At 36.6% G+C, this 25,051-nt stretch overlaps 1 protein-coding gene across 2 annotated transcripts; it reads right to left on the minus strand.

Annotated features, from left to right (window-relative positions):
• Positions 1–5,176: 5,176 nt before the first annotated feature.
• On the minus strand, positions 5,177–24,954 carry tsr (Cofilin/actin-depolymerizing factor homolog tsr). 2 transcript variants are annotated; one of them, XM_071593528.1, is made up of 6 exons: positions 24,823–24,934; positions 22,911–23,023; positions 13,975–14,098; positions 9,116–9,234; positions 6,945–7,076; positions 5,177–5,811 (listed from the first exon to the last, which is right to left on the minus strand). In XM_071593528.1, exons 2-6 carry the CDS (start codon positions 22,914–22,916, stop codon positions 5,743–5,745), a joined length of 450 nt encoding a protein of 149 aa, XP_071449629.1. In that variant the 5' UTR covers positions 22,917–23,023; positions 24,823–24,934; the 3' UTR covers positions 5,177–5,742. The 2 variants fall into 2 exon arrangements, with proteins under 2 accessions (XP_071449629.1, XP_071449631.1); XM_071593530.1 differs by lacking the exon at positions 22,911–23,023 and having other exon boundaries at positions 24,823–24,954.
• Positions 24,955–25,051: the final 97 nt, after the last annotated feature.

The following is a 25,051-nucleotide window of genomic DNA, read 5'->3' on the forward strand; positions in this document are numbered from 1 at the left end:
TGTGATGGATATATGAGACAAGTTTCATTGATTTGACTCCAGTATTGTGGCAGCTTTTGCATGCTACAGTTTGCCAATGCCTGCTGATAACTAAGAACACTTTGGTTGAAGTTGTTTCTCCCCATTGGGGTGTAGGAAAAAGTCACATAGGACTACATCTAGACCATATAGAGTATAAGGAACATACTTCACATTGATTTTTACGAGATAATTGCCATTTTATGGTGGGTTTTGCCCTGCACAAACGTCTCGTGTGATTTTTCTGTTACCCATGTGTTGGGAGCACCCAGTGAAATTTTCAATACCTCTGACATTGCTCTTAATGCAATTCAACTATCTTCTCTCACAAAAGTAGCAGCGGCGGTGATCATTTTCACTTCCATAAGAACAGCAACTAGAGCTTTGGTTCCACCCTCCGTTTGAAATTTTACCCTCTTTAAACAATTTTACACCATCTTATAACTATGATACATGAAATGACTCTACAAAACCTCTAGTAGCAATACATACGCCTCAGCCGATGACATTTTAGGCCAAAGCAGAATTACAATGCATTGTCTCATGTTACTACCAATATTGCTGTAGGTTCACAATATTTCAACTTGAAAGGCTACCACTGATGCAGTCCTGGAGTCCACTCAATCAAACATCATGACATTAAATAGAAAACTAATGATTATCACAAAATAAAGTTTTCATCTTGTTCCAAAACACTTCCAAGGAAGGTAAGACTGCTCCAGGTTTTGCTCTCCTATTTTAATATTCAACTTAGCCTTTCTCTTTCTTGAAAACTGCATAATCTTTGTTTTGTTAAATTTATTCTCATCCTAAAACTGTACTGCATCGTCCTGATTTTATGAATTTCCCTGACTTTCATTTCTATCTATCGTTTTTTCAATATCTCCTTTACTCTTCATGCAGGTAGAACAAGTGATAATGGACAACCATCTCATCCCTATCTCTAATACTTCCCATCCACCACTTGCACCTAGGCAATCTGAGACATGTACAGGTTTTGGATTTGTCTCCTATCTCTCCAATCTACTCCTTTTCTGCAAAACACTCATTAATTCTATCCAATTCACTCTCCTAAATGCCTTCTTGAAATCTGCAAGACATGCAAATAGTACCTGATTTTACTCTTTTCCTCCCATTAATGATTTTATAACTACTATGCATCATGTGTGCATTCCCCCATTCTGAAGCAAATTCATCGGCCACCAAGTAATCACTGGCCCTGCTCCCCATTCTCTTGTTGATGATTGTATCAGCCACTTTATTTGTGATTCTTATTAATGCCAAGTTATTTAAATAAACAACTGAGCCTACCTAATTTACTCACTATGTGATTTGAACAACTAAAAAAAAATCATAAAACCTTATAATATAGTCTCCATTTTTTCCAATCAACATGCAGCTCAATTTCAAAGGAGTAAGCAGTAATTAACAAAATAAAATGCTGACTTCATCACCATTTAAAAATTTCCTTAGCTGAAAAAACCTGAAGTAATTGCGGCAAGATAGAAATTATCCAAACTCTTGCGTCAGGAAATATTCCAGGCCCTCCAAAACACATTTACAGTTATATTCCTCAAGTCGAATAACTCAATAATAATAACCATGCTGTACATAATTTGAAATACATCTACATAATACCCCGCAAGGGCGTGTGGCGGGGAAAATACATGTTCAAATGAAGGCCACATAAACCATAAATAAGCTATTCCCTAAAGTCGGACCATTAGGGATCTTTGGGCCTGATCTAATCAGGTGATCAGCTCCTCCACATACAAAGCCTTGCTTTGCCATATGTAGATGTCTTGTTCTGATCTTGAATTTCTCAGACACAAATCAAACCAAATCTTGGGGTGTAAGGGGATGCCTCAATAGCGGAACTGGCTAAAGCACTCGGCCAGACATCCAGGTTCAAATTCCAGTCAGGGGGAATGATTTCTACCCTCTGGACTGCAATGCTCTAAGGTATTCGCTAATTTTTCAGTGCATTTTTATTATTTTTGACATGGTTGACTTTAGTATTCCCTCTTTCCTGTTAGTTTCAGTTCTATAACTGCTACCAACCACATCTGAGAGCTAAATCTTCATCTACTAAGAAAAACCTGCTTACCACACTCCTAATGTGAATAGTTAGAAATTTAAGATAAAAATTTGGAAACAATATTATTTGCAGAGTGAAGATGCCTCACAACATCTATGAAAACAGCACTAATATAAAATTACACGTGGAAACATGTCTCCCGCATAAAATGGAGAGAAAAGAAGTAGGAAGTTAATATTTTTAGAAAGTCGTAGGAGCAGTGATTTACCTGGGTGTGTCGACTACTGAGGTCATATAATGCCTCTCACAAATAGTATGTTCATAAGAAATATTTGAAACCATACCAATGCAAGTGTAATACTAATTAACTCTGCAAGAAATGGTTTTAGCACGGCATTACTTCCATAAGAGCTGTAGATCAAATTCCTTTAAATAGACTATTGCTTGGCTAAGACGTTGGGTTATCACATAGCACAGAAACAAGGCCTCTATTGATGTTTAGCCTACTCTGCACTGTCCGATATTTCTCACATAACATCAGTACACGATATATGGTCATTTGGGGGATTGCAATCTTCAAAAGGTGGTTTTATCTTCAGTGAAGATTGTGTACCAGATCACAGGGCTCTATTCTCAACTGCATGACGGTGATGACCTGGGAGTCCAACTGAGAGGTGACCACACTTAAGTCATGGGTTTCACAATGCAAAGCTGTTCCTGATTAGGGTCATTGGTAACTTTACTGCTTTGCGAATACTCCTTAATGCCACTTTCAGATCCTCAGCCAGGACCATTGAAGATACTAGGTTAGTAATATTCAAGGCCTTCTTAGCTACTGAATCAGCCTTTTCATTTTGTTTAACTGTAGTAGTATTTAGGGGAGGCGAGCCGAGGTCATTTGCACCAAAGGGGATGGACAGGAAAGGATGAAGGGTGGAGAGAAACCCGGCGTCGGCATTAGCCTACTCTTTACGAAAGGCACCAAGGGGTCCGCAGCTTAACGTCCCATCCGACGGACGGCATACTCACTCAAAGTGCCCTCCACAAAGCACCTCAAGTAGGGATCGAGATACCTCAGGAAACATATTCAACACCACCCGGATTTGAACCCGGGCCCTCTGGGTGGGAAGCCAGTACGTTAGGCCCTGCACCATCTTGATTCCCTGATTAACTGTTTCAAGCATAACATTGGTCCTAGATGAATAATGTCAAAAGTAAACTTAGTAAATCCACATGAAAAATAAACTTAAATGCAACCCAGGTTTTACTATGGTGCATCACCATGTCCTGATGATGCTGGACTGCAGTTAAGTCTTGGTTGCATTAAATATTTTTCAAGTTGATTTGCAGTTTTATTGACATTATTCGTTCTCATTTCAAGCAATTCCCATGTGCCATGGGACCCACATGAAAGACACTTGTGCACCCTTATGATTGAGGAGGGATAGCTTCAATATAAATACTAATTTTTATTCAGAGAAAAATATATTCACCACGTTAAGAGCTCCATTAGTCATAAAAAAACCCCCAGACATTGATGATCATATATTATAGCAGTATGCATCACATTTAGTACTAGTTTTTAGGGGAGGCAACCAAAAGCTAAGGTTATTTGCACCATTAGGGATGGATGGGAAAGGAGGAAGGGTGGAGAGAGACCTTGGCATCAGCATTAGTCTGCTCTTAATGAAAGGCACCGAGGGGCCCGTAAGTTCAACATCCCATCCAAAGGATGAGGTACTCACTCACCGCCACAAAGGATAGGGATACCACTGAAAAATATTAGTCATCCCCAGGATTTGAACCCAGGCACTCTCAGTGGGAAGCCAGTACATAAGCTACTTCACCATCTCAACCTCCCATGTACCACAAATTTGACCATTTTTAAGCATAATGCATGCTGAAGTAATGCAATCACATTTGATATTTCTTTTTCTATGTAAATATTTGCTGTCAACTGGCTAGAATTTACTATTTGATTATTAGGAGCAAATATACAAAATGTTTTATCATTATTGTAAAGTGGTGCCATTTCTAAGGTTCTTATTTTCCCCTTTCGGCAGCAATGTCATTAATTGGGATACATAAATTCATTGTATCAGATATTAACAGCTAAAATCCTTCAGATGAAGTCTATCCACAACAGGCTACCTGACTAGCTGGTTCGAGAAAATACAATTCATCTTTACTAAAACAATTCCAACTATTAAAAATATTTGAAGTAAAACCTTTGAAAAATGTCTTGCTAAATTCTCCTTTTGTGTTAAGTTCATTTAGACCTTCAAGAATAACCCTTCCACAAGCAATTCATATTGAAGAGTTTGAAAAATGGGATTATGCCATAACAGTGCTACAAGTCAAATTAAAAACAGCATGTATATATTCACTACTGTTTATTAAAAATTGTGAAAAATAATGAGCTGGGTAACACAAGTTATGAGTCATTTGAATACAATTAAATGTCTTATTCAAGAAATTTTGAACGCTTTGCTCCAAGCATTTGTTGATTATGATGAGATGTAAATACACTGTGAAAACTTTGCCAACAAAATTACAAAGTAGAAGTAATTGAATTTAAAAGCGAGCAAATGTGATTGATCATTTTAAATGGGCACCTTCATTTATTTGGTAGATAAATGCACTATAAATTGTTAATTATTTCATGTACCCACTCAAGTTTGTTGTAGCATTCTTTCAAGGTTCTTTGACGGTCAGCAGTAATTAATAAAATATTAAAAGTTTGTTAAGATCGTAATAAATGGATTTAAGCACTGAATTTAAAATAAACTAGGGCCACATAATCATTTCCAAAAGCAATAAGATGACTACATACAGGAACTCAATGCATCTATAATTTAAGAAATATGTACGTAGTTAAATATGCGATCACATAACACTCCCGATGAAAAAGTTTTATTGAACAAGCAGGATATATATTCATTATAAATGACAACTAATGACTTGTGCGTAAATTATGTAGGGGCAAGAATTAGATGAGTATGGAACTAGCTAATTCCAATACCTTGGGCTGTATGATCAAAAAAAAACAATAGTGATGCATTACTCATGAAAGGAGCTTAAACATAAATGAATATATAATAACATCATGAAGAATTCAGATACTTTCATAGAAATGAATTTAATACATATCCAGCCTGTGACAATACTTCTACAGAACAAAATACAAAAATTTTCACATCAGGATGAACAAACATTTTTTTAAAATGATTTTACCAGAGCATCCCATCCAATCATTAATAATGCAAAAAAATTCCGCCTCTCATTTACATTATGACACAAGAATCAAAAAAATTCAACTCCTGAACAATTATAGCCATCTATGATCAGACTTCTGAAAAACACGATTCACTTCCCAGTCGAACAGGGGTGCATTCAGGGGTGGGAGACAAAGCCAAGGAAGAATGGCTTTCTTTTTCCTTTAATGAGTCGTCGCACAGCTTCACCTCTTCACAGTGGAGTATAAGAGAGAGAGAGAGGGATAATATAGAGTATGAGAGAGAATGCTGTGGAGTTTGTTCGTCCGTCAAGTCCCCCACCCAGCTCCTCACCATTCCAACTTAGACAAGTAGATGACACACACACTATGATGCATCAAGGCTGAAGCAGGATTTTTTTGGCTTTTTTATTTATTTAATGTTAATTTTATTATAAGCCTCTCTCTCTGATTACTGTCGATCAGTTGCCCTCAGCTTTTCTTCCACTGCCTCTTGAGATGCTTCTGACAAGTCTGTAGCCTGTTGAAAGAGTGACATGAATTAATTCAAACACTTTTGCATCGACGCATCAACACTCCATTGATCATAAAACTTTCATGGTGACAAATGTACATCATTGAAAAAGCCATGGGTTGAATTTTCATGTCAGCTCACACACTGGATATTTTGTGGCTCATTTCTGCAGATGCTTGCTACTAACTAGAAACATAAGGCAATAAATACTTCACATATAGCTGATCTCAAAGGTCATCTCAGCATCACCAAATTGCTATGAAAAACTACCATATATCCTGTATTTGCCTACATACAATACACATCCATTTTGAAAGGGCATATCCAGGAATGTTTTATTACAGTCAAGCACTTTACCTTAAATGTATATTTGCCCTGGTATAGTTACTTAATTTAGCAGTTATCTTTTGATACTGTGGTGATTTAAAGATAAGACATCGGGAAATTTTGTTTAGGAGGCCATCATGAATGAAAGATAATACTTGATTGCAATTGCTGACAGATAGAGCAAACAAAAGCAAAGAAAATTGCAATTTAAAATTTGCCACAGCATTGTGGTCACTCATTCTCCACATTCTCATTCCTGACTTTCCAAAAAATATACCTTTCTCCTAATTTTTTCACCGCAAGTATCTGAAATCGGATGATATATTCTTTATGAATTAGATCATCACTTTTATCCCTAACCATTCATACTATGGAAATTGGTTCTACTATTAGTTACAGGTTTTTCTTGGGCCTGGACACACCATAGTCCACAGAAAATATGACCTGTCTTCACATCAAAAAGGACCATAATTCCCACCCCCATTACATATCCTTGAAATAATGTTCCAGACAAAAAATGGCTCTTTCCTCCATTTTTTTCTGTATATTTGAAGAACTGGTTTAATTCCAGACTTTTTCCTAAATGAGTGGTCACCCTGCACTAGAAAATGTTCTTTCAATAAACAGAACTGAAAAGGTGGTACTCCCAGACTGAAATAATGAAAAGTAAAACAAATGTTTGAACAGCAAATGTTTCTCAGAAAGATATCAATTAAGAAAGCTCATTCACTAACATATGTTTGTCTGTTTTACACTGCAACCAAAAATATACTATTCATCTTCTGGAACATAAGGAAGCAAAATGTAATTACCTGGATATATTTCTGAACACCAACCAAGGACTTCTTCAAGGCGTCAAAGCTGGATGAGTAAAGCATCTTCTTCTTAACTTTGGCAGTATCTGGGCACCAGGACATCAAGAACAGTTTCTGCTTCTTAGAAGCCTGTTTCAAATTCAACAGCAATAATTAACGAAGATTAGCATCTAGGGCACCACTGAAAACTTGAGGTGGTAAGACTTAAAAATAACTGTGGAAGTCAATCAATGATACTGATGTAAGCTCCTTTATTTCTGGTCACACATAGAAAATTCATCATATTGAAATTCAATGGCTGGAAGGCCCAAGACCAACACACTACTGCCAATGATTGCTTATACACTTTTGGAAATGATAGTGCAAGTGATAAAAACAAGAGACAATTAACTCATCCTTCCCCACTTGAATCGCACGGAAAATTGTGTTACTACAAGAAATCCCAAGAAAAAAATCTGTATCAATGACATTAGATACTTACCTTTCAATTATTAACATCAGAAGAATACATGGATTTTTTCATAAATGTCATTTGCATCGAGATACATAAATATTTCATAAGCTTCTAATGGCTATTATTCATATTAATAGTGTTTTCAGACCAACAAATATTTGTTTCAACCAATTACTTAAGAGACATGATAGCTTCCAGGCAGGGCTTATCCTCTCCCTTCCAAAGCCCTTACTCTTTCTACTTCCTTTATTCTGCCAAATTCCAAAATAATGGTAATGCCATGCAGTGGTTGGTTGAGCAAAATAGTTTGACAAATTAGGCATTGATGGAGTTCATACAGCATTTTTTTAATACATCACAATGAGACAGCTTTCACCAGGAGGGAGTCATGACAGGAAATTAAACTATACATATTAGCTTAGTGCCAACTTGGTGCCCATGGAGTAAGAGTCTACAAATTTACCAGTTTTAAAGACTTGACTTCGTTGATACAGAATACAAATCGAAGCTGTGTATTTTGTTTACACAATCATATACAGCATTAGAACATAGCCCCCAACCAGGATAGAATTTTACTCAAGAATGGTCATTACTATAGCTTAGGCATTCTCATTTTGATACATCCAACAAAAATCTTTAAAACAAAGGATACAATCAAGGTGTTTTACAATGCAGCAATCCCAAAAACATCTTAATTGATAATTAAATGCTCCCTTATTCTAAACACACATGCTAGTCAAGGTAGTTTCATATATGTTCAATATCAGATGATTAAGTTTTTTCATCAGGGTTGGTTGGGGATAATTGGTGAGAATTGAGGGTAATGATTATAATCTACAAGGGAACTCAAAATTTGATAGAGATAGAACAAGAAAATAAAGACAGAATTGTTGAAGGCTACTACCCCACACCTTGGGAAACTTTGTTTTGAGACAAATATTCAGGGGAGGGAATGGCGTGATAACAGATGGTTATCATGAAGTCAAATATGAGACAAAATGCCAAGTTTGAAACTAGTAGAAACAAATTTAACTGATGTATTAGGTAAGTCATTTACGCCATATTTAATTTTTAAGTTAATTTGACCACAGTACTGAACTCTAAAATTCTCACAAATCAACATACACCACTTTAATCTAGATTAACGTAAGTTTTTTGTGTAGAGAATTACCCTCAACAGACTATAGTATTATAAAATAACACTATATTTCACATTTAGCACTACAAACCATCAATAAAAGTTAACTAATGCTAAAACAGACCGCCACATTAAAAGAATTAAGTCACAATTAAGTATGTTTAGACATTTGCCACTAACCATATTTGATGGCATATAAGACATCTCCATTTCAGTAGTGCACATTCAGAAAAAATAGTTCCCACAGTCCATGCGACACTTTTCTTTACTCAATTGTCTATTTACTGTTAATTTCTATCCAATGGCAATAATATTTACAATAATGACATCACTCAAATAGTTAATAATATTTAAAGCTAGCGCTAATTATTATTGACTATCCAAGGCAAAATTAGGTTGCAGTACTGAGTTTTGGGGATTCAGCCTGTGGTAGGCTTTGTCCTAGGATTAAAGACTTCGAGGATGATTAAAAAAGCCATTATTTAGAAAAAGTGCATCTTATCTGCCTGTCAAATACAGTAATTTTTCATGTCATGATGTACTTTGGTTTTTCCAAATTTTGTCCATGTATCTCACCTCAGATGTTCCTTGACACTGGTGAGTGTACTCAAAGTCAAAAAGGCCATATCGACATTCACCAGTACCACCTTTTTGGAGGTCTTCTAAGAACTGGTCATAGGATGCATTTCGGTCTCCTGTTCAAGAGAGAATCATCTTGCGTTAGAACTCTGCTACTGTCGTATGATAGATTTTATTTGAGGACAATATTTTAATTATACTTTCACATTCAACAACATTCTTTAAGACATCTTTGTAGGTCTAAAAAGTTAAAAAAATGATGACAAGATATCCTTGCTTGATTTAAATGTTTTTAAAGACTCATTGTAGGCCAAGAAGATAACACTCATTTACTAACTAAAGTGTCTCAAGTATGAGTTCATCAAAGGCCTTCAACAAATCTAACAAATAATTTTATCCGAGAAAACAAAATTAATCCTTTGCCTTAACAGAGGATTTGTTTGCCTGTTTGTTTTATAGTACAACTATTAATTAAGTTATTAACTACACCACCATTACGAAACAAATTCCAATTTATTTAACAAGTTTAACAGTAGCCAATGCCTACTAGTCTTTAGGCTCCAAAGATATGTTTCTAATGCATGCGATTATCTCTATTCATTCTTGGGGGTGATAGATAATAATTTCAGAGGTACAGAAAAAAACAATACCATAAAAAATTTATCCCTCCTTACCTAAAAAATAAAAAAAATGATCTTAATTGTAAAATTATTGCTTTTCTAAAGGGAAATAAGGACTTAGCTTTACATTTTTGGCTTGGGGCATTTTATTAATCGCATACTGATTTCATACAAGAAAATTTTAACCTGACCTACTACTCCAGACTTCCAGTCTATAAGTTGGACAAGTTAAGAAAATTTTTGCCTTTAAATCTGAAGTATATAGCAACATAGATATGAGAAAACTGACATCTGACAGGTATTTCCAAGGATTGAGTGTGATATGCAACAAACCATGTACCAAACACAGCACTGGAAACACCCATAGTTGCAAAAAATTAAAAACAATAATAATTAAATGCACATGAAAAATTACACCTCCATTTCAAGTCATAACCTCACACACTGGATTCCATTTTATAATAGAGATTATTGAAGGTTTCAAAACAACCTTCCACAATTCCAAGAAACCAACGCCCACAATCTATAGCCTTCTACACTTCCAAACCCTGGGAGATGAGATAGCCAGACATATTACATAACACCATTATGGTTACAAGACTACGTTTTTCACTTGAAAATGTAAAATCAACTAAAACTGTAGTTCATACGCACTTATTTAAATTAATTTCAATTTACGTAGACAAATAAATTCATGTTCATAAAGATGGTTGAGCAATTTTTAACTTTGCAATGCAATAAATGGACTAAATGATTCTAAGGTGAATTTCTTAAACATTCAATAGAAAAGATTTTTTATATGATCACTGCAGTGCCATATTTTTTACCCTATACACCCAGGAATGTTATCATGAGGAATTTGGATTAAAAGCAAAACAAGACAATAAATTAGTCTTACTGTTTAATACTTCTTCAATTCATGTAATTGTGAGTGGCAGCAAGATAAAAAAAATTTTCAGATAAAAACTCCTCTAGAAAGTTTATAAGTTGTTTCACATTTAATCTGGGAACATTCATTTCACTGAGACTAAAAAAGTCTGAGAATAAAACTGCGAAGAATGATAAGATACCTGTGTTATCTCTAGATATGAGCGTTGGATCATAATCCAGGGTCCAAAGCATCAACCGAATATGGAGATAGGTAAAAATGATAATACAACCGGCTATGTACATTGAATAGGCTAAAATCATATTAATAAACTAACAAAAACAGTTATAAAACAAATATAAATGACTTTATGAACACAAGCCTATTATTGATTTGCCCATCGCTACTGAAATACATACTATTTCCTAAAATAATCATGTATGCCATTTAATGAAAAAGTTATGAAAATGATAAAGAAATTAACGATGTGCAATATTTACAGCTAACTACTTTTTCTAAACTAATGCTCCGCTACCTAAACTGTATTCAAAATCTTACAAATCATTAGAAAACATTTTCAAACAAACGAAAATACAATTAGTAATGAAATGTGATAAAAATTGCAAGGCAACATGTGTAAGATATTAAGCAGATGCTTGACTTGAAAGAAATGGATAACTTGTCACATTATACGAAAGCTACAAAATAGAAGCTTTTTAGGTTGGCAATGCTGTCTACCTGAGGTGGCACATACAACATTTTTGCCTTGGTCAAGTCTTGGTGAGTCACTTGGTCACAATTACACTTAAGTGGATTAAAGGTTTATTATGTCCACAGATCACACTCATGAAAAACTAAGATTTGCAAAACTGAATCTTTTATTAATATTTTAATACTATTATCAGCCTTAGTTCACAGCTGGAAACATAATAAAAACATCATCACCACTCATCAATCTCAAGATTATTGGATACAATTCTTCACTTAATTGTCAATTCTCTCTTCAACTCCACCATATAACCATGGCTTCTGGTAAGTTACAAGCAAGAGAGTTATGTAAAAATCATATTCAACTGGACTTTATTTATTAGAAGAACATTTAATTAATACAAATCTAACCCCAGTCTGGTAATACCAGATTTAAAATGAAATAAACTTCAATCACTTTTAACCTACTAAATACTATACCATGGTGAGCTAAAAGCACTTCATCGCCTACTTTTAAGTTATTTCACTGAAAATGGTATTAATCTTACACCTTAAAAATTTTGTTGCAAGTTAAACATTGGCCCCACTTCATCCTAAAAGCATTTTGCATTTTCTAATCAAATCGAGGCTAGCCTTGATTTAATTAGAATATTATTATTGCATATAAAGTGCATAAAAAGTTCAGAGAATGCCGTTTTGCAAACGGCACTATTTTTACACAAAAAGCTATCAATATTTCCTTGAAAATACATTTGTTGGCTGCATTTGAGTGCATCAAGTAACTCAAGGAAATTTATTTCTGAAAGATGCCTTGATTTAAAGAGATTAGGAGGAGGATCATCATGGCAACAGAAAATGAAGTCTCACACAAGATCAAAGGATAAGATTTTCCATGAATTGAAATAGAGCTTGTCTATGAACGCATAAGTCTGTTTTGTAGATTAACAAATGAATCACCTATTACAAAGGATACCATTCTTCACAGTCCATTGTAATACCACAGTACAATCACAATAACAAACTCTTAAGGTTGTTTGATATGTGGGAATGGAGCTCTACTATTACCAAGGCTTCCTAGGTGTGAAATTCATGCATTAATTGAACATTCCCTTTCCCTGGGTTTCGAGTAATTTCCCAGGAATATCTTGTAACCAAAAAATAAATGCAATTCAAAAATTCGTTTCAATGATTATAACACTCAAGTTAAGGGATTATTAGTCTTGACCATTAAGTAACCAGCATCCTGAGTAAGCAAAAGTCACATTGACTTGTTTGACATTGATTTTCATATAGGTCTTTTATGCACATCACCTCTTCACCTTGGAATTATCAATATAATGAAACAGCCATTGTTTGTTTGTTCAAACACCAAATTTGTTTGAAACAAGTCAACTATATTAATTAGATAACAAAACCATTGAAGACAATACACCATTGTTAGCCCCATTAGTTACAACAACAAGTTTTTAAAGTCATAGGTCATGCGGCATTGCACTTCTAGAAATTAATCCTAGCAATTTATTTTAAACCTAAAATGTTTCTAGGCTTAGCTCCTCAACCAGCAAGCTACTCCTACAGGACCTTAAACAGTTTTTCGATCGATCGATTTTTGTATGTTGTTCCCATTATAGTACTGAATTTAATACTAGATGTTTCAAAGAAACTAAAAAAGCAAATGAATAGCATTCAGATGAATTCATTTTTCAATTTTCATTCTTTAACTGTTAACCACTTACCTTTATCATAAAAAATTATTTTATTTCATTATTTATTATTAAGGATAACTCTAGGAAAGAATATACTAACTGCAGAGAGCTAAAATTAGGTGGACAAACATGCAAAAGGGATCTTGGTCAACTAATTTTGATCAGTCATTCTCGCTGATCTAAAATCCTTCCCTCTGTGTCTTGACATGCAAAAAGAAGTATTAGCACTATCTTAGCTGAACACAGTTATTTTCAAATTCATACAGTAAACTATCTTTAAAAGCCAATAAAATATAGTTATACTGACAACTATACAGAAACTATCCCAAGTGGAAGCCAGTAAATTACAAAATGTAAGGCAATAAATTTCTTGGAATGGAATGAAGATTGCTCTTCTAAAATATTTATAGATAAATACCAAATACAAAATTCATCATTATGAAGCCAGAATGGCTCACTATGTTATAACAAATAAAAGCTTGCATTAGAGTTTGGCTACATATTTCCCTTTCAGCTTAAAACAACAATATTTGTACTAAACTGAAGTGTTTCCAGTCAGTCAGTGGTTTCTTTCTCTCTTTCTATCTCTACCCGGATTTGAAGGTTAATACACAGTTAGTGACATTTTGAACTGAGTAATGAGCATTAAAACCTTACAATTACAGCATATAGCACGTGGCAGAAGTCTTATTTGCATTACAGCCCTGTTTCAGACCATAAAATGTTAATGACAATGTTTGAGCGTGTGCATGATACCTAAAATCATTATTTACTTTTCCCAGCATATACTAATGTAGCAGAAGTAGTACATTATATTAAATCCAAACTTGAAAAATCAGGAAATAACCTCCAGATTAATGAACATTTCATTTGCATCAGCCACTCATCTCACACACCACTATCAATCACCAAATGGTTGCCTTCTCAATAAAAATTCTGAAACCAGAACCTCACCTATAACTTCAACATCAATCTGTTTCTCATCCCTAATGAAGAATATCACATATCGATGCTTCTTGTCCTTCTTTATCTCTTCATATGTGGTCTTGCACACATCAGACACTGTTACTCCCGAAGCCTGAGGAAAGAAAGGATTACATCAGTAACTCGCAATATACATTGTCAATTTGTGTGTATAGATCTGAATTGTTTCACTTTTTTGCTCCCCAAAACTTTCTTTTCCACCAAGGAACACTGGTAATGGATGCACACAGGGTGGATTAATTCAGCATGACTCAAATGGGTAACAAAACCTTGATCTGAAGGTCAATGCATGGTACTTTTGTAGGGAGACAATGCAGTCAAGAGAGAGACATTTCACATAACATAAAACTCCATAACACACACAATAAATATTTTTCATTCCAATCAGGGAGGTTATGTGAAATAAACAATTCATCGGGTCAAAAATTCAAAATTTCATTGACAATTTGTACTTACACTGGTCATTGAACTTGATCAGAACACTTAGACTCAACATGCGAATCCCTAAAATAATAACCTTTCAATTTCTCGAATGAATCATTCCATTCCCTCATGGCTATACCATACAAGGTAGTACCACTGCCTTGAATGCCAAGGCAGTAGCACTTTGAATGAAGACTCATAAAAAAACAGGTTTAGTGAGGTAACAAGTCATAGTCAAAAATAGGTCACTATTAACTTTGAAAACCAGTCAAATGGACAAATAAGTGGCACATTTAAAAAAACTATTAAGAGCCTAAACTTCATCTTTATCCAATGTGACTAATATTAAATGAAGTTGATTCTAAAATATCATGATCAACAAAGAACTCTTGAGGAATCCAAGGAGCAAGTACACTAATTTTTAGTCAGGCAAATAAATAATGGAATATGCAATTTACAAGAAACCAAAAATGAGGAAATGACTTTGATAGAATTATGCCAATTAAGACATCATTCTGATTATCTATGGATCCACAATCTGCAAGTATAACTCAATTAACTGTAATATGACTAAGCCTGCACTCCTATAAAAATCAGATGAGCAGTTGATTCCAATTTGAATTATTAATACTGAAGTGAGAAAATGATGGCTTAAATATAACTAGGCTCAATTGCAACACATTCAGCAAACAAATTTATCAAGTATTCAAGATACTGAGAAGACCATTTATCTATTAATGAAAATTTGGGGATTAAATTGAGTAATAACAAGGATTTCAACTAAAAATTTAGCAAACAACTTTTTTACCTCAATCCCTTAAAGAGACAAATACAGGGTGTGGCAACAGAAATTTCTCTTTGCAAATGCAAAACGCTTTCAAAAAAGGAAATTATGTTGCCGCACCCTATAGTTTGAGGAACAGGGAATGCAAATCATTTCAAAAATGTCATGCCTTAATTGTGAAAAGTTACAGAGAAGGTAATTAGGATGAAAAATTAGGATTACTTGAGAATACTAGTCCAATGCCAATGATGAGGATTTCTCACATATTCCATGGGTGTTCAAAATAAATCAATACAAGGTACACGCCTCAGGCAACACAAGGTCAATTTCAGTCAGGTCTCCAGGCATTACACAATGCAATACTTGAAATATCATTTCAACCACTAATCAATCATTTAAATTTCTTTCAATCATTTTTCAAGCAATCCACCAAGACTTAAATGAATCCCTCTGTTGCATCATAGTTGATTCATAATGCAAACATACAATGTGGTCCCTAAATTCCAGGGTGAATTCAATCCGATAATAGTACCCCTTGCTGTAGGAGTGAAGCATTACAGATTTAACAGCATATAAAATGACAATTTTGGTAATATTATATTTACTTTTGCATCTGTGAAGAGGGCTTTTCACTTTACCTAAATGATCTCAACTTCCAATGGCCTAAAATAACAAGATACGATTAACCCTACAAAGAGAGATGTTTGGAATCTTGGAATTATAAGGTTCATTGTTACTGGATTGAATTCTTGAGATTTTCTGCAAGTGGAGCAGATTGTGGCTCTAACATCTCCCAAGCTGAAGCACCATGGCATGGGACAAGAGAAAGTCACAGAATGCCCTGCATGCAGCAAACCTTGAAAACTATCCTAATGGATAAAATGATAAAAATCTTTGTTACATGCATTAGGTGGAGGAACATTCCACGACTCAATCGAAATTGGGTTTGGTAGCATTCATTAGGGTAAATTCAAGAGTTTCACTAAAGATTTCACAAGAGGATACCCACATTAAATGAACTAAATATCCTGAAATTTTTGTGAAAGGCTAAATAGCTTAAAATACTAATTAAGTGAACGTATTTTGAATATTCGTACGGATCTGTATAATTCATGAAGCCCAGAGAATCCCATCGATGATAAATAGGCCAAATAATCAATTGTAACAGGCCAGGGAAATGAAATGCATTGAAAAACTGCAAACCTGTAATTACGAGAATGATTTTTTCAAATTATCAAGTAATTAATGGTGACGAATTGATAGTGCAGTAGGCTACCCGAATGAACGAAAGAGTACGAACTTGCGATTGCATGACGGGGCTGACCTCGCAACCCACGGAACAGGATGCTCACGTACATAAAAGAACGTCGCCTGGCTGCTTCCATTCCACCCACATCCCATCCCAGGGTTACCGACATGTTATGAGGGGTCTCTCTCCATGCCCGTACCGGCTGTTAGGGTGGTTGACTTAGTCGTGATACCCCGTCGAAAACCTCCGTTACCACGCCAACGAACCTCGCGCAGAACTCGTCCTGAGATCATCCCTATTCGCCCCCCGCCCCCCCCCCCCCCGGTCGGGATATGTTACCGATTTACACCCGCAGCTTTTTCCTTCGATGGCGGTGTCCCGTTTCGCGGCAATCAATTAAGAAAATACATCCAAATCTTCATATAAATCAACCTTCCCCAGAAAAAGACGGAACAAAGCCGCTGAGTGAATTTGGTTTTCCGGTTTCAATGCATTTTACCATACCACGATGTTTACAGTTGCTACGTATTATGTCGAATACATTTACTACGTTTAACATAAGCGAATCTTATTTCTTTTAACTCTCACTTCATTACCCATTTTAAAGAATTACTTCAGAATTTCCCAACGCCCTAAGCATTACATACCTCGTTTTACATCACAGGCTGTTCAATTTGTTCTCTAGGCTACGTATCACAATACTTGACATACAGACCAATGATCATTTCCGTTAGAATAGGAAATTTAAAGTCACTTTTACTAAGTTTCGGTTTTTGGTTTGGGAATTATACTTCATTCTTAACTCATACCACACAATTATTTTTACATGGGGACTAGAGTAGGAGACAACTTCGAAATCATCAAAAGTTGAGCGGAGTTACCATCTAAAATATTCATGGCTGTGACCAATTTCTGGGATCTAGATCAGCCCCAATATATAACTTTAATCGAGAAAATTAACTGCTGAAAAATGTAAATACCAGCGCTCACTTCTTGCAGGGCCACGTGAATCCTTACTAAGTCTGATATTACGGGGAATAAGTACTGTCGCTTTTTCTAAGCTTTACGAAAAGAGAAGTAACCTCGCATAAATGTTACGCTGACCACTGCGGTAGCAGCTCTCAGTAGGGTGACCCGTCAACTCTCAATGTCTAAAAGGCATTATTTTAGGTAATCTACCGGTTAACGTAGGTTTTGGATTGACACGAGCTACCAAAAAATTCTCCTGTATCTCCCAAAAAACAACCCAACATCCTACTCACGGATGTTGGGTTGCATTCAATGCCAATTATGTCCGAAAATTACTGATTGGTTGGGCAACGCAACTGATAGAACACTGTAGCAAAGGCTACAGGAGACAAAGCATCACATAACTGCATTCTCTTGCGACATGTTCAGACTCCACGTTCTTGACGACTACTCTGTGACAAAATCTAATATTATCACCTCTAAGCAAGATAACGGCGATTAATTTAACTTAGATGCGTTAAGACTTGACTGCGGTAGAACCTACTGGATTACATCACAACATAAAAATTCATTTGGACATAGTTTAAGAATAAAGCTGTGAGGGAACACAAGGCTGTGACATGGCAATTGCATCTGGGGGAGAAATACATTCCCCTGCAATAAAATCTCGCAGTAAACTGAAAATAAAGACGACGAGTTAATTGTACGCTCGAAAGCTCGAGTCAGGACCTATTGTGAACAAGATACTGGGTCACAATTAAAATTAAGACAGATAAAATTAAGACGTTCTACTTTTACGCGTACACGTCGCAAAGTCATCTCAGGCTGTGAAGCGGAAAAAATGGCAACTCAAAATTTTAAGGTTCAATAACACCCAAAAAATGTCTTGCGAATTATTTCAATGATACTAATTTAACTTCCCTCGCAACCAAAGAATCGTGTAGCGTATACAACTAGGATTTACACAGTCCAAGAGGAAAATACAGGCATTAGGCATAGAAACATATCGAACGGATCATACCGTAATAAGAACGATGAAAATTAAAAAATGAACGCAAGGAATAAATTCTACATTAAACTCACAAAGCTAGAGAGAATTGAAATCTTGTGTTCGGCATTTCTAACTCCGCCACATTAACACGAAAGGTTTAACACCCCTAAAGCTGTCCGATAGAAATAATTTCGCTTACAATTGCGCTAATGAGAAAAAAATGTGAACATTCTTGCGTTCCGCTGGCATGCACCGGCAAACGGTAGAAAGGCAACGAGTGGAGGTCATGTATGCGTCATGTCCGAACGCCTATCAGGAATATCGATAACGGAACTTCCACTAGTGACGAATGTTACCAGCTTCCGGAGGCCAGTGCGGGCGCGGTTCATTTACTCCTAAATTCACCGGAACAGCCTCTGAATTATGAGCGACTGAAAGCAGTCTTTAGGCTGCTAAGAAATTGCAAATACGGTTTGCGAAGTCCCATAACTATTCCCTCACATTAAACACGGGAGGAACTCCCTAGTTGGGACATGGGCTCTTAAAAACTGCCTCGAGTATCTTGATGTCGCTATCCTCAATTTTAAAAAATTAAAAGTTCAGTTATGAACATTTACTCGACGAATCTCGTACAAGGTAACTTAAAGGTTAAACTAGCTAACTAAGGGCGAGTCCATTTATGGAGAAGCATAAGCATCATAAGAAAGTGGCCAATAAACGCACTCCTTGCCCTATAGGAGGTTCACGGAAGGAAATTGTGGGGCATTTGAGCAACAAGGATGCGGTCAACATTCACCGTGGTAACTTTGGACGCAGAGCGATAACGCAATGGTGACTCAAGAAAAACACTAAAAAAGATTAAAAAAATATTCAAGATCGCCCATCTTCCAGTACTGCTGCTCTTTTGCTATCTACGATCACCACATTTTAGGTTATAAAAGAACTTGCCATTCGGGGGGTTCCGTAAGAGTAGAAAAATGATGAGAAATGTCCTCCTTAAAATAGGAATTCCTTTAAAACATTAACTGCATTAACGAAGTCCCATCTCTTCAGTTTAGAGAATGGGCGACCGAGCCGAAGTGCTAAGAGTATGAAACTCGGAATTATCCACACCGCGACAATTTGATGTATTAATAAGTTCCTCTACGAGAATATCGCATTTTCGAAAATACGATTTCCTATGTACAACGTGATGTGAATATGTGATTAAAACGAAGAAGTGTGATCTTAGTTTTTAACAGTGGTAACGATTTTAATAATGCAGGTATTATGTAATAAGGAAGACAATAATCCAGGTTAAAAGATCACATGCCACTAAGGGAAATGTTTTACGGCCAATCGAAGAAAAACCACAGAGTACTCGTAAAAAATGCCTAATGTCGTAGTTACGTTACTATTTCAGACCCTAAAAAGGCCAGACCATGATTTATATCATAGAAAATACAAATTGCGCCCCTGGGGAACTGTTACCTGATTAGATATAAACCAACAATTATAAGAGATATGAGCCTAAAATTCACTGCGGGAGGTGAGAAATTGGGCGGTAGCCACGTGGAGATGGAAGGCGCTATTCACTCTCCATCCCCCCAGTGAGAATTCCTTCTAGGGCACGAAAACCGACGCCCGCCATGGCTTGATTTAATGAGGTCATCTTTCTTCAAGTTTTGGCCAACTTTGAATGCGCACCTCAACTTCAGCTTCAAGAAACATGTCTTGCCTCGTATCCATTGGGATATTTTAGCCATGGGATAACCACATCACGTACCTCAAAATCTACGAGAAAATGAACGCCCCATGCATTAAGGCAGAAACCTTAATGTGTACTATTGCCGCTACAAATACTAAATTAACAAGGGTCAATTAAGTATCAGTAGCAGCAGGTTCCCTTTCTTCAAGTTTTGGCCAACTTTGAATGCGCACCTCAACTTCAGCTTCAAGAAACATGTCTTGCCTCGTATCCATTGGGATATTTTAGCCATGGGATAACCACATCACGTACCTCAAAATCTACGAGAAAATGAACGCCCCATGCATTAAGGCAGAAACCTTAATGTGTACTATTGCCGCTACAAATACTAAATTAACAAGGGTCAATTAAGTATCAGTAGCAGCAGGTTCCAATTTTGGGAAATTAAACACATGAGCATTATAATGTATAATGAATTTAAAAAAGAACTCTTTCTACGGTGTAAAACCCGAAAAAATAATTTTAAGGACATAGCAACTTTCAAATTTAATTTTTCCTCGGCAATTGCTGGCCCGTTCCCGCTGATGTCGATATGGTGCGAATAAGCAATAAATTTCAGAATATTTTCAGCAACCAGAAAACATTCGAGCAGCATTTAAATAAATCCCCCAATAAACATAGTATACCGCCAATTAACCTCTGTGTTGGGCAGCCCCATAATTATGGCTCGCAGGGGAAAATGTTCAAATTAAAATAGCATTTATTTGGAGAGAATAGACCAAGAGAAATATGGTTAACAAATGATTATATTTCAACCGAATACGCGAAATCAACTTTAGTACAGTTGTTTCGGTGATTTCCTCCAACCAAAATGGTTTTTTAAGCATATGCGTGCGTATCTTCGACGTATTTCGTGGTGCATGTCGCCTGAACAGCGTTCGACCGGAAAGTTCCACGTAAATAAGGTAAAATGAACAAAGGAAGGGTAAGCACAGAAATTATTAGAAAATTGTACCGTGTTGATGTTCCTGAATGAGTATTATCGATTAAACAAAAATTTTATAAATCCAGACCGGAATTTAGCGGTCATAAATCGTGAAGTCCACCTTCGTACTACCCGAATTTGAAAATCATTCCTGGAAACTAATAGAAGGCAACTTGAGAATCCCATGAGGGCAGTATAGACGTTTTCTCACAACGGTACAGTAAAAAATTGCGACAAGGATGTTGAAGACGAAGCTCTAATTGTATTAGCACAGGTCCTCAAGGGCAAAGTCAGAAGAATGAAAAACGCGGACAATCAATTCGTATGCAACACCTAAGGGCGGCCAACCAAGATGTGAACAAAACATTTGCAGATGTGTCACAGACTACAGCTAGTTATTACTGAAAAACTATGCATGGCTTGCCAGGCAGAGTTTGAGCTACTAAACTATGTAGATTAATTGTTCACCGCACGGACATATTATAGGTAATGTCCTGTCAAAAGACTTCACGCCCAAAATGTACAATTTTATTAAATTAACCAAGGGTTTTCAATTAATTCACGGCTGTTATATTAAAATGGTTAAAGTTTTACACCAATAATCAAAACTAGCATTTTCACGCCGTTTGGACGTCGGTTCCGGCCTTTTCGCAATATCTAAGGCGATCGTAAAATTTAGAAGGCAGTTCAGGTATTCAGTTTCACAGGCACGAATGAATAAATAGAATCTAATAGATAGGAAGCGACGCCAGAGCTCTTATATCTTCACTATTACCAGAGTCATTTTAAACCCCCAAAGCCCACACACTATTCATTGGATAACTGCCAAGGGGAACACTGAATCGGGACATAACATCCTCTAGCAGGCTCACAGGTTTACTTTTCCCAAAGAAAAAATTCCAATCAGCTCTCTGAACTGCATGAACTTACGTCTAAGAGTTCATTTTTTGTTTATAAGAGGTGTGGCACGCTTGAGTAATACCAACAGGCGGATTTCAAATGGAGCCTATACTTTGGGTTGCGTGACTTCGGGTGATCACCTTATGGAGGATATTGTTATCAACGATTCATCAGCTCGTAATATAAAGAAAATTTCCTCCTTTTATCGGAGTATGTAAAAAAAAGCGACAAAGATTACAATGGTTCAGTGGAGAAATTATAAATATTTATAAATAAGTCCTAGAACAAATTAACTACTTAGGAAAACAATATGTATTGACCTTACTGGGATTATATGAAATTTGCGAGTCGAACTCTGATGCATACGAGTAGAATTCTACTTTCGTTAATAAAATTGCCACAGGTTTTTACGACCACCTTGACACCGCATTATGGCAGACAAGACATTACCAAATATAGTCAAAGGAGTGAGAAAACCCCCAAGTCACTTTCACTCCTAACACACACTGCCGGCTCATTGAAATACGCTCACTCACCACCCCCTCCCCTAGTCCTCCGACGATAGCGTTATGAGGGGGGTTGGTTGAATCTCACTCTCTCGGAGCATGCGCGACAACCTACCTCGAAGTCAACAACCCTTATTATATTCGAAACTGCATACCTCACTGTCACGCATGCCCCGTTAAATTCAACAAACTGCAATCAAATTGACAAATGCAAGATCGGAGAATAATTTTCTGGTTTACTCTAAACGCTCCATTCTGCAGCCAAAAAAATAAAAAAGGGGGACTTCGGGTCTTCCGGTAAAATTGACGTCTGTTATATTTGCACACAGCTACCTCAATAAAAATTCACAGGGGGGATACAGCCGAGCACGTAAACCAACAAACAACAATGCATGCAAGTTTTGCCAGTTACCGGCATAGCTCAAAGCGTCCTGAAGCAACTTAATAAAGAAGCGGTTTTATCCTCAAGTAGGACACATCCAAACTTCATCATATAAAACGAGTCTTCCAGACATTTGCTGCCAGCTGCAAGGAAAATCAACCGAAATTTGACAAGATAATCTATGACACACAGTGCATTCATTTCTTCTGCGGCTCAAAATTATATTAAATTAGATTCGAAATTAGCAATTAATCGCCGTAAAGCTTTGCTAACACAGCACAGAAAACCATGAACCGACGCATTTACAACTGCATTTGCCATTTTAGGAGCTGGGCGTTACTAGGTTGATGAGCCATAAAAGGAAGCGATTTCAACGGCGAAACTGAATACATAGACTCATTTCACCGCTCGTGATAGATACCCCTCAACACAATTTCATCGCGAAGCATGTACTTCAGAATACTCCAGTCATATGGAGTTCCATTTCATAAATTTCGATTCTGGGATGACGCCGTGGACAAGTCCGCCATATAGGCAATGCGGGCAGTCATTCTAGACGGGAGCGCTTTTAGCGTATTCCGTGGGACGGGGAAAGTGACGCGGGTTGGAGAAGACCACCTAATGCTATTTTGGTACAGTCCACTCCCCACTAAAACGGTGTCCCTATACAACCATTCAAGGAACCAAATACCTTAGTCTTTACAAACTAAAAAATAAATTACAAATCGCGAATATCTCAAGCAATACACATCAACGTTACTGAATAGGGATGACGGTATTGGACGCCGTATTGATCCTGAGCATCCCATTAGTCAAAAACTCGGATTGAATGCGCGAAATTAAAGGCGGCTGTTGATCCTTCTTTTCCTCAAAATTTAAGCATGAAAAGCAAACTCTTAAACACATTGCATACTACGGAAACTCGCTTTGACAGTTAATAGGCTATTAATTTTCAGGCACGTCAACTGAAACAGAACGCCCAATCCAAACCTCATGCAACCCGAAATGACTTGCGATCATTGGACATTCAGGCAAAAATGATTCTTTCGACTATGAAACCTTCCTTTCCACCAGGGCAGAAAAATAAACATCGTGAGATAATTAGAAAACCTTAGTAACAAGAGTACGTTATTCATGTTTTCAGGCGGCTACCAGGATATTTGGGCAGAGTTCTCTCCGAAGTCAACGCAAGAAATTCAATGAAAACCTTGAAAGACTTATACATACAATACAATTTACTTCCTGCGCTAAAATTCGGGTTCACAGAGATCTCAATTTTTGAAAAACTCCATGGATGAAAACTAATATGACGTCATATCCTGCCTGCCCCACCCCTACTCAACTTCGCGGAGTCACCTGACGAGGACTTCACATAGTAGAACAGATAGCAATACGTTGACATTTCTTACTCTGAATAAACCTAACTTATGTCGCCGTACTAGAGGCTAGATCACGAAGATTATCATACACTCATAATAACTATTTTCAAACTCCCACAACGAACTTAATTTTCTTGATGAATAAAACACCCCACTTAACTTCTAACACCACTTCTTCGAATAACGCTTCATTGCATGCGTACTCCCAACTTGGGGGGTTACATGACTTTTACCGCAAGCACTGATTTAACCGTACCGGATGCTATTCAACCTTCGGAAGTACAAAAGATAACCACAATTATTCCAAGTATTCCACACACCACTACTTCACATGTATGATGACGAAGCACTGAATGGCGGAGGTCGTTTAACAAACTTAAGAATTAGCAAAATGCATGTTTACATTTAGCACAATTTATAAGGTTTGATAAAATGGCGGCTGCCGGTAACGTTCATTGCCGGAGGTAGCACAAAACACTCATAAAGACCTACATAAATTTTATCAGTACGGTAAATGAGAACAAGAAGAGTTATAAGGTGAGATATATATGAATTACACTAACCATATCCCCTGAGCTTAGTGCCTTTGTTGGTTTCCTTATACCACTTTCCTTCACAAACAGCACTTAATCCAGTGGTAGAGTAGGGTGTTTCACTACTGTGAAGGGGTGGTCAGAGATTTTTGTACTAATGCGCACGGTCTGAGGACGTTGTAAGCTATTCTGCCATTGGTGGAGACTCGGCGAACAGATGACAGTGCCGGCACCCAATTTCCCAATGAGATATGAATTT

Source organism: Hetaerina americana, unplaced genomic scaffold (assembly GCF_022747635.1).
Source record: "Hetaerina americana unplaced genomic scaffold, ioHetAmer1.1.p SCAF_6, whole genome shotgun sequence".
Lineage (NCBI taxonomy): Eukaryota > Metazoa > Arthropoda > Insecta > Odonata > Calopterygidae > Hetaerina > Hetaerina americana.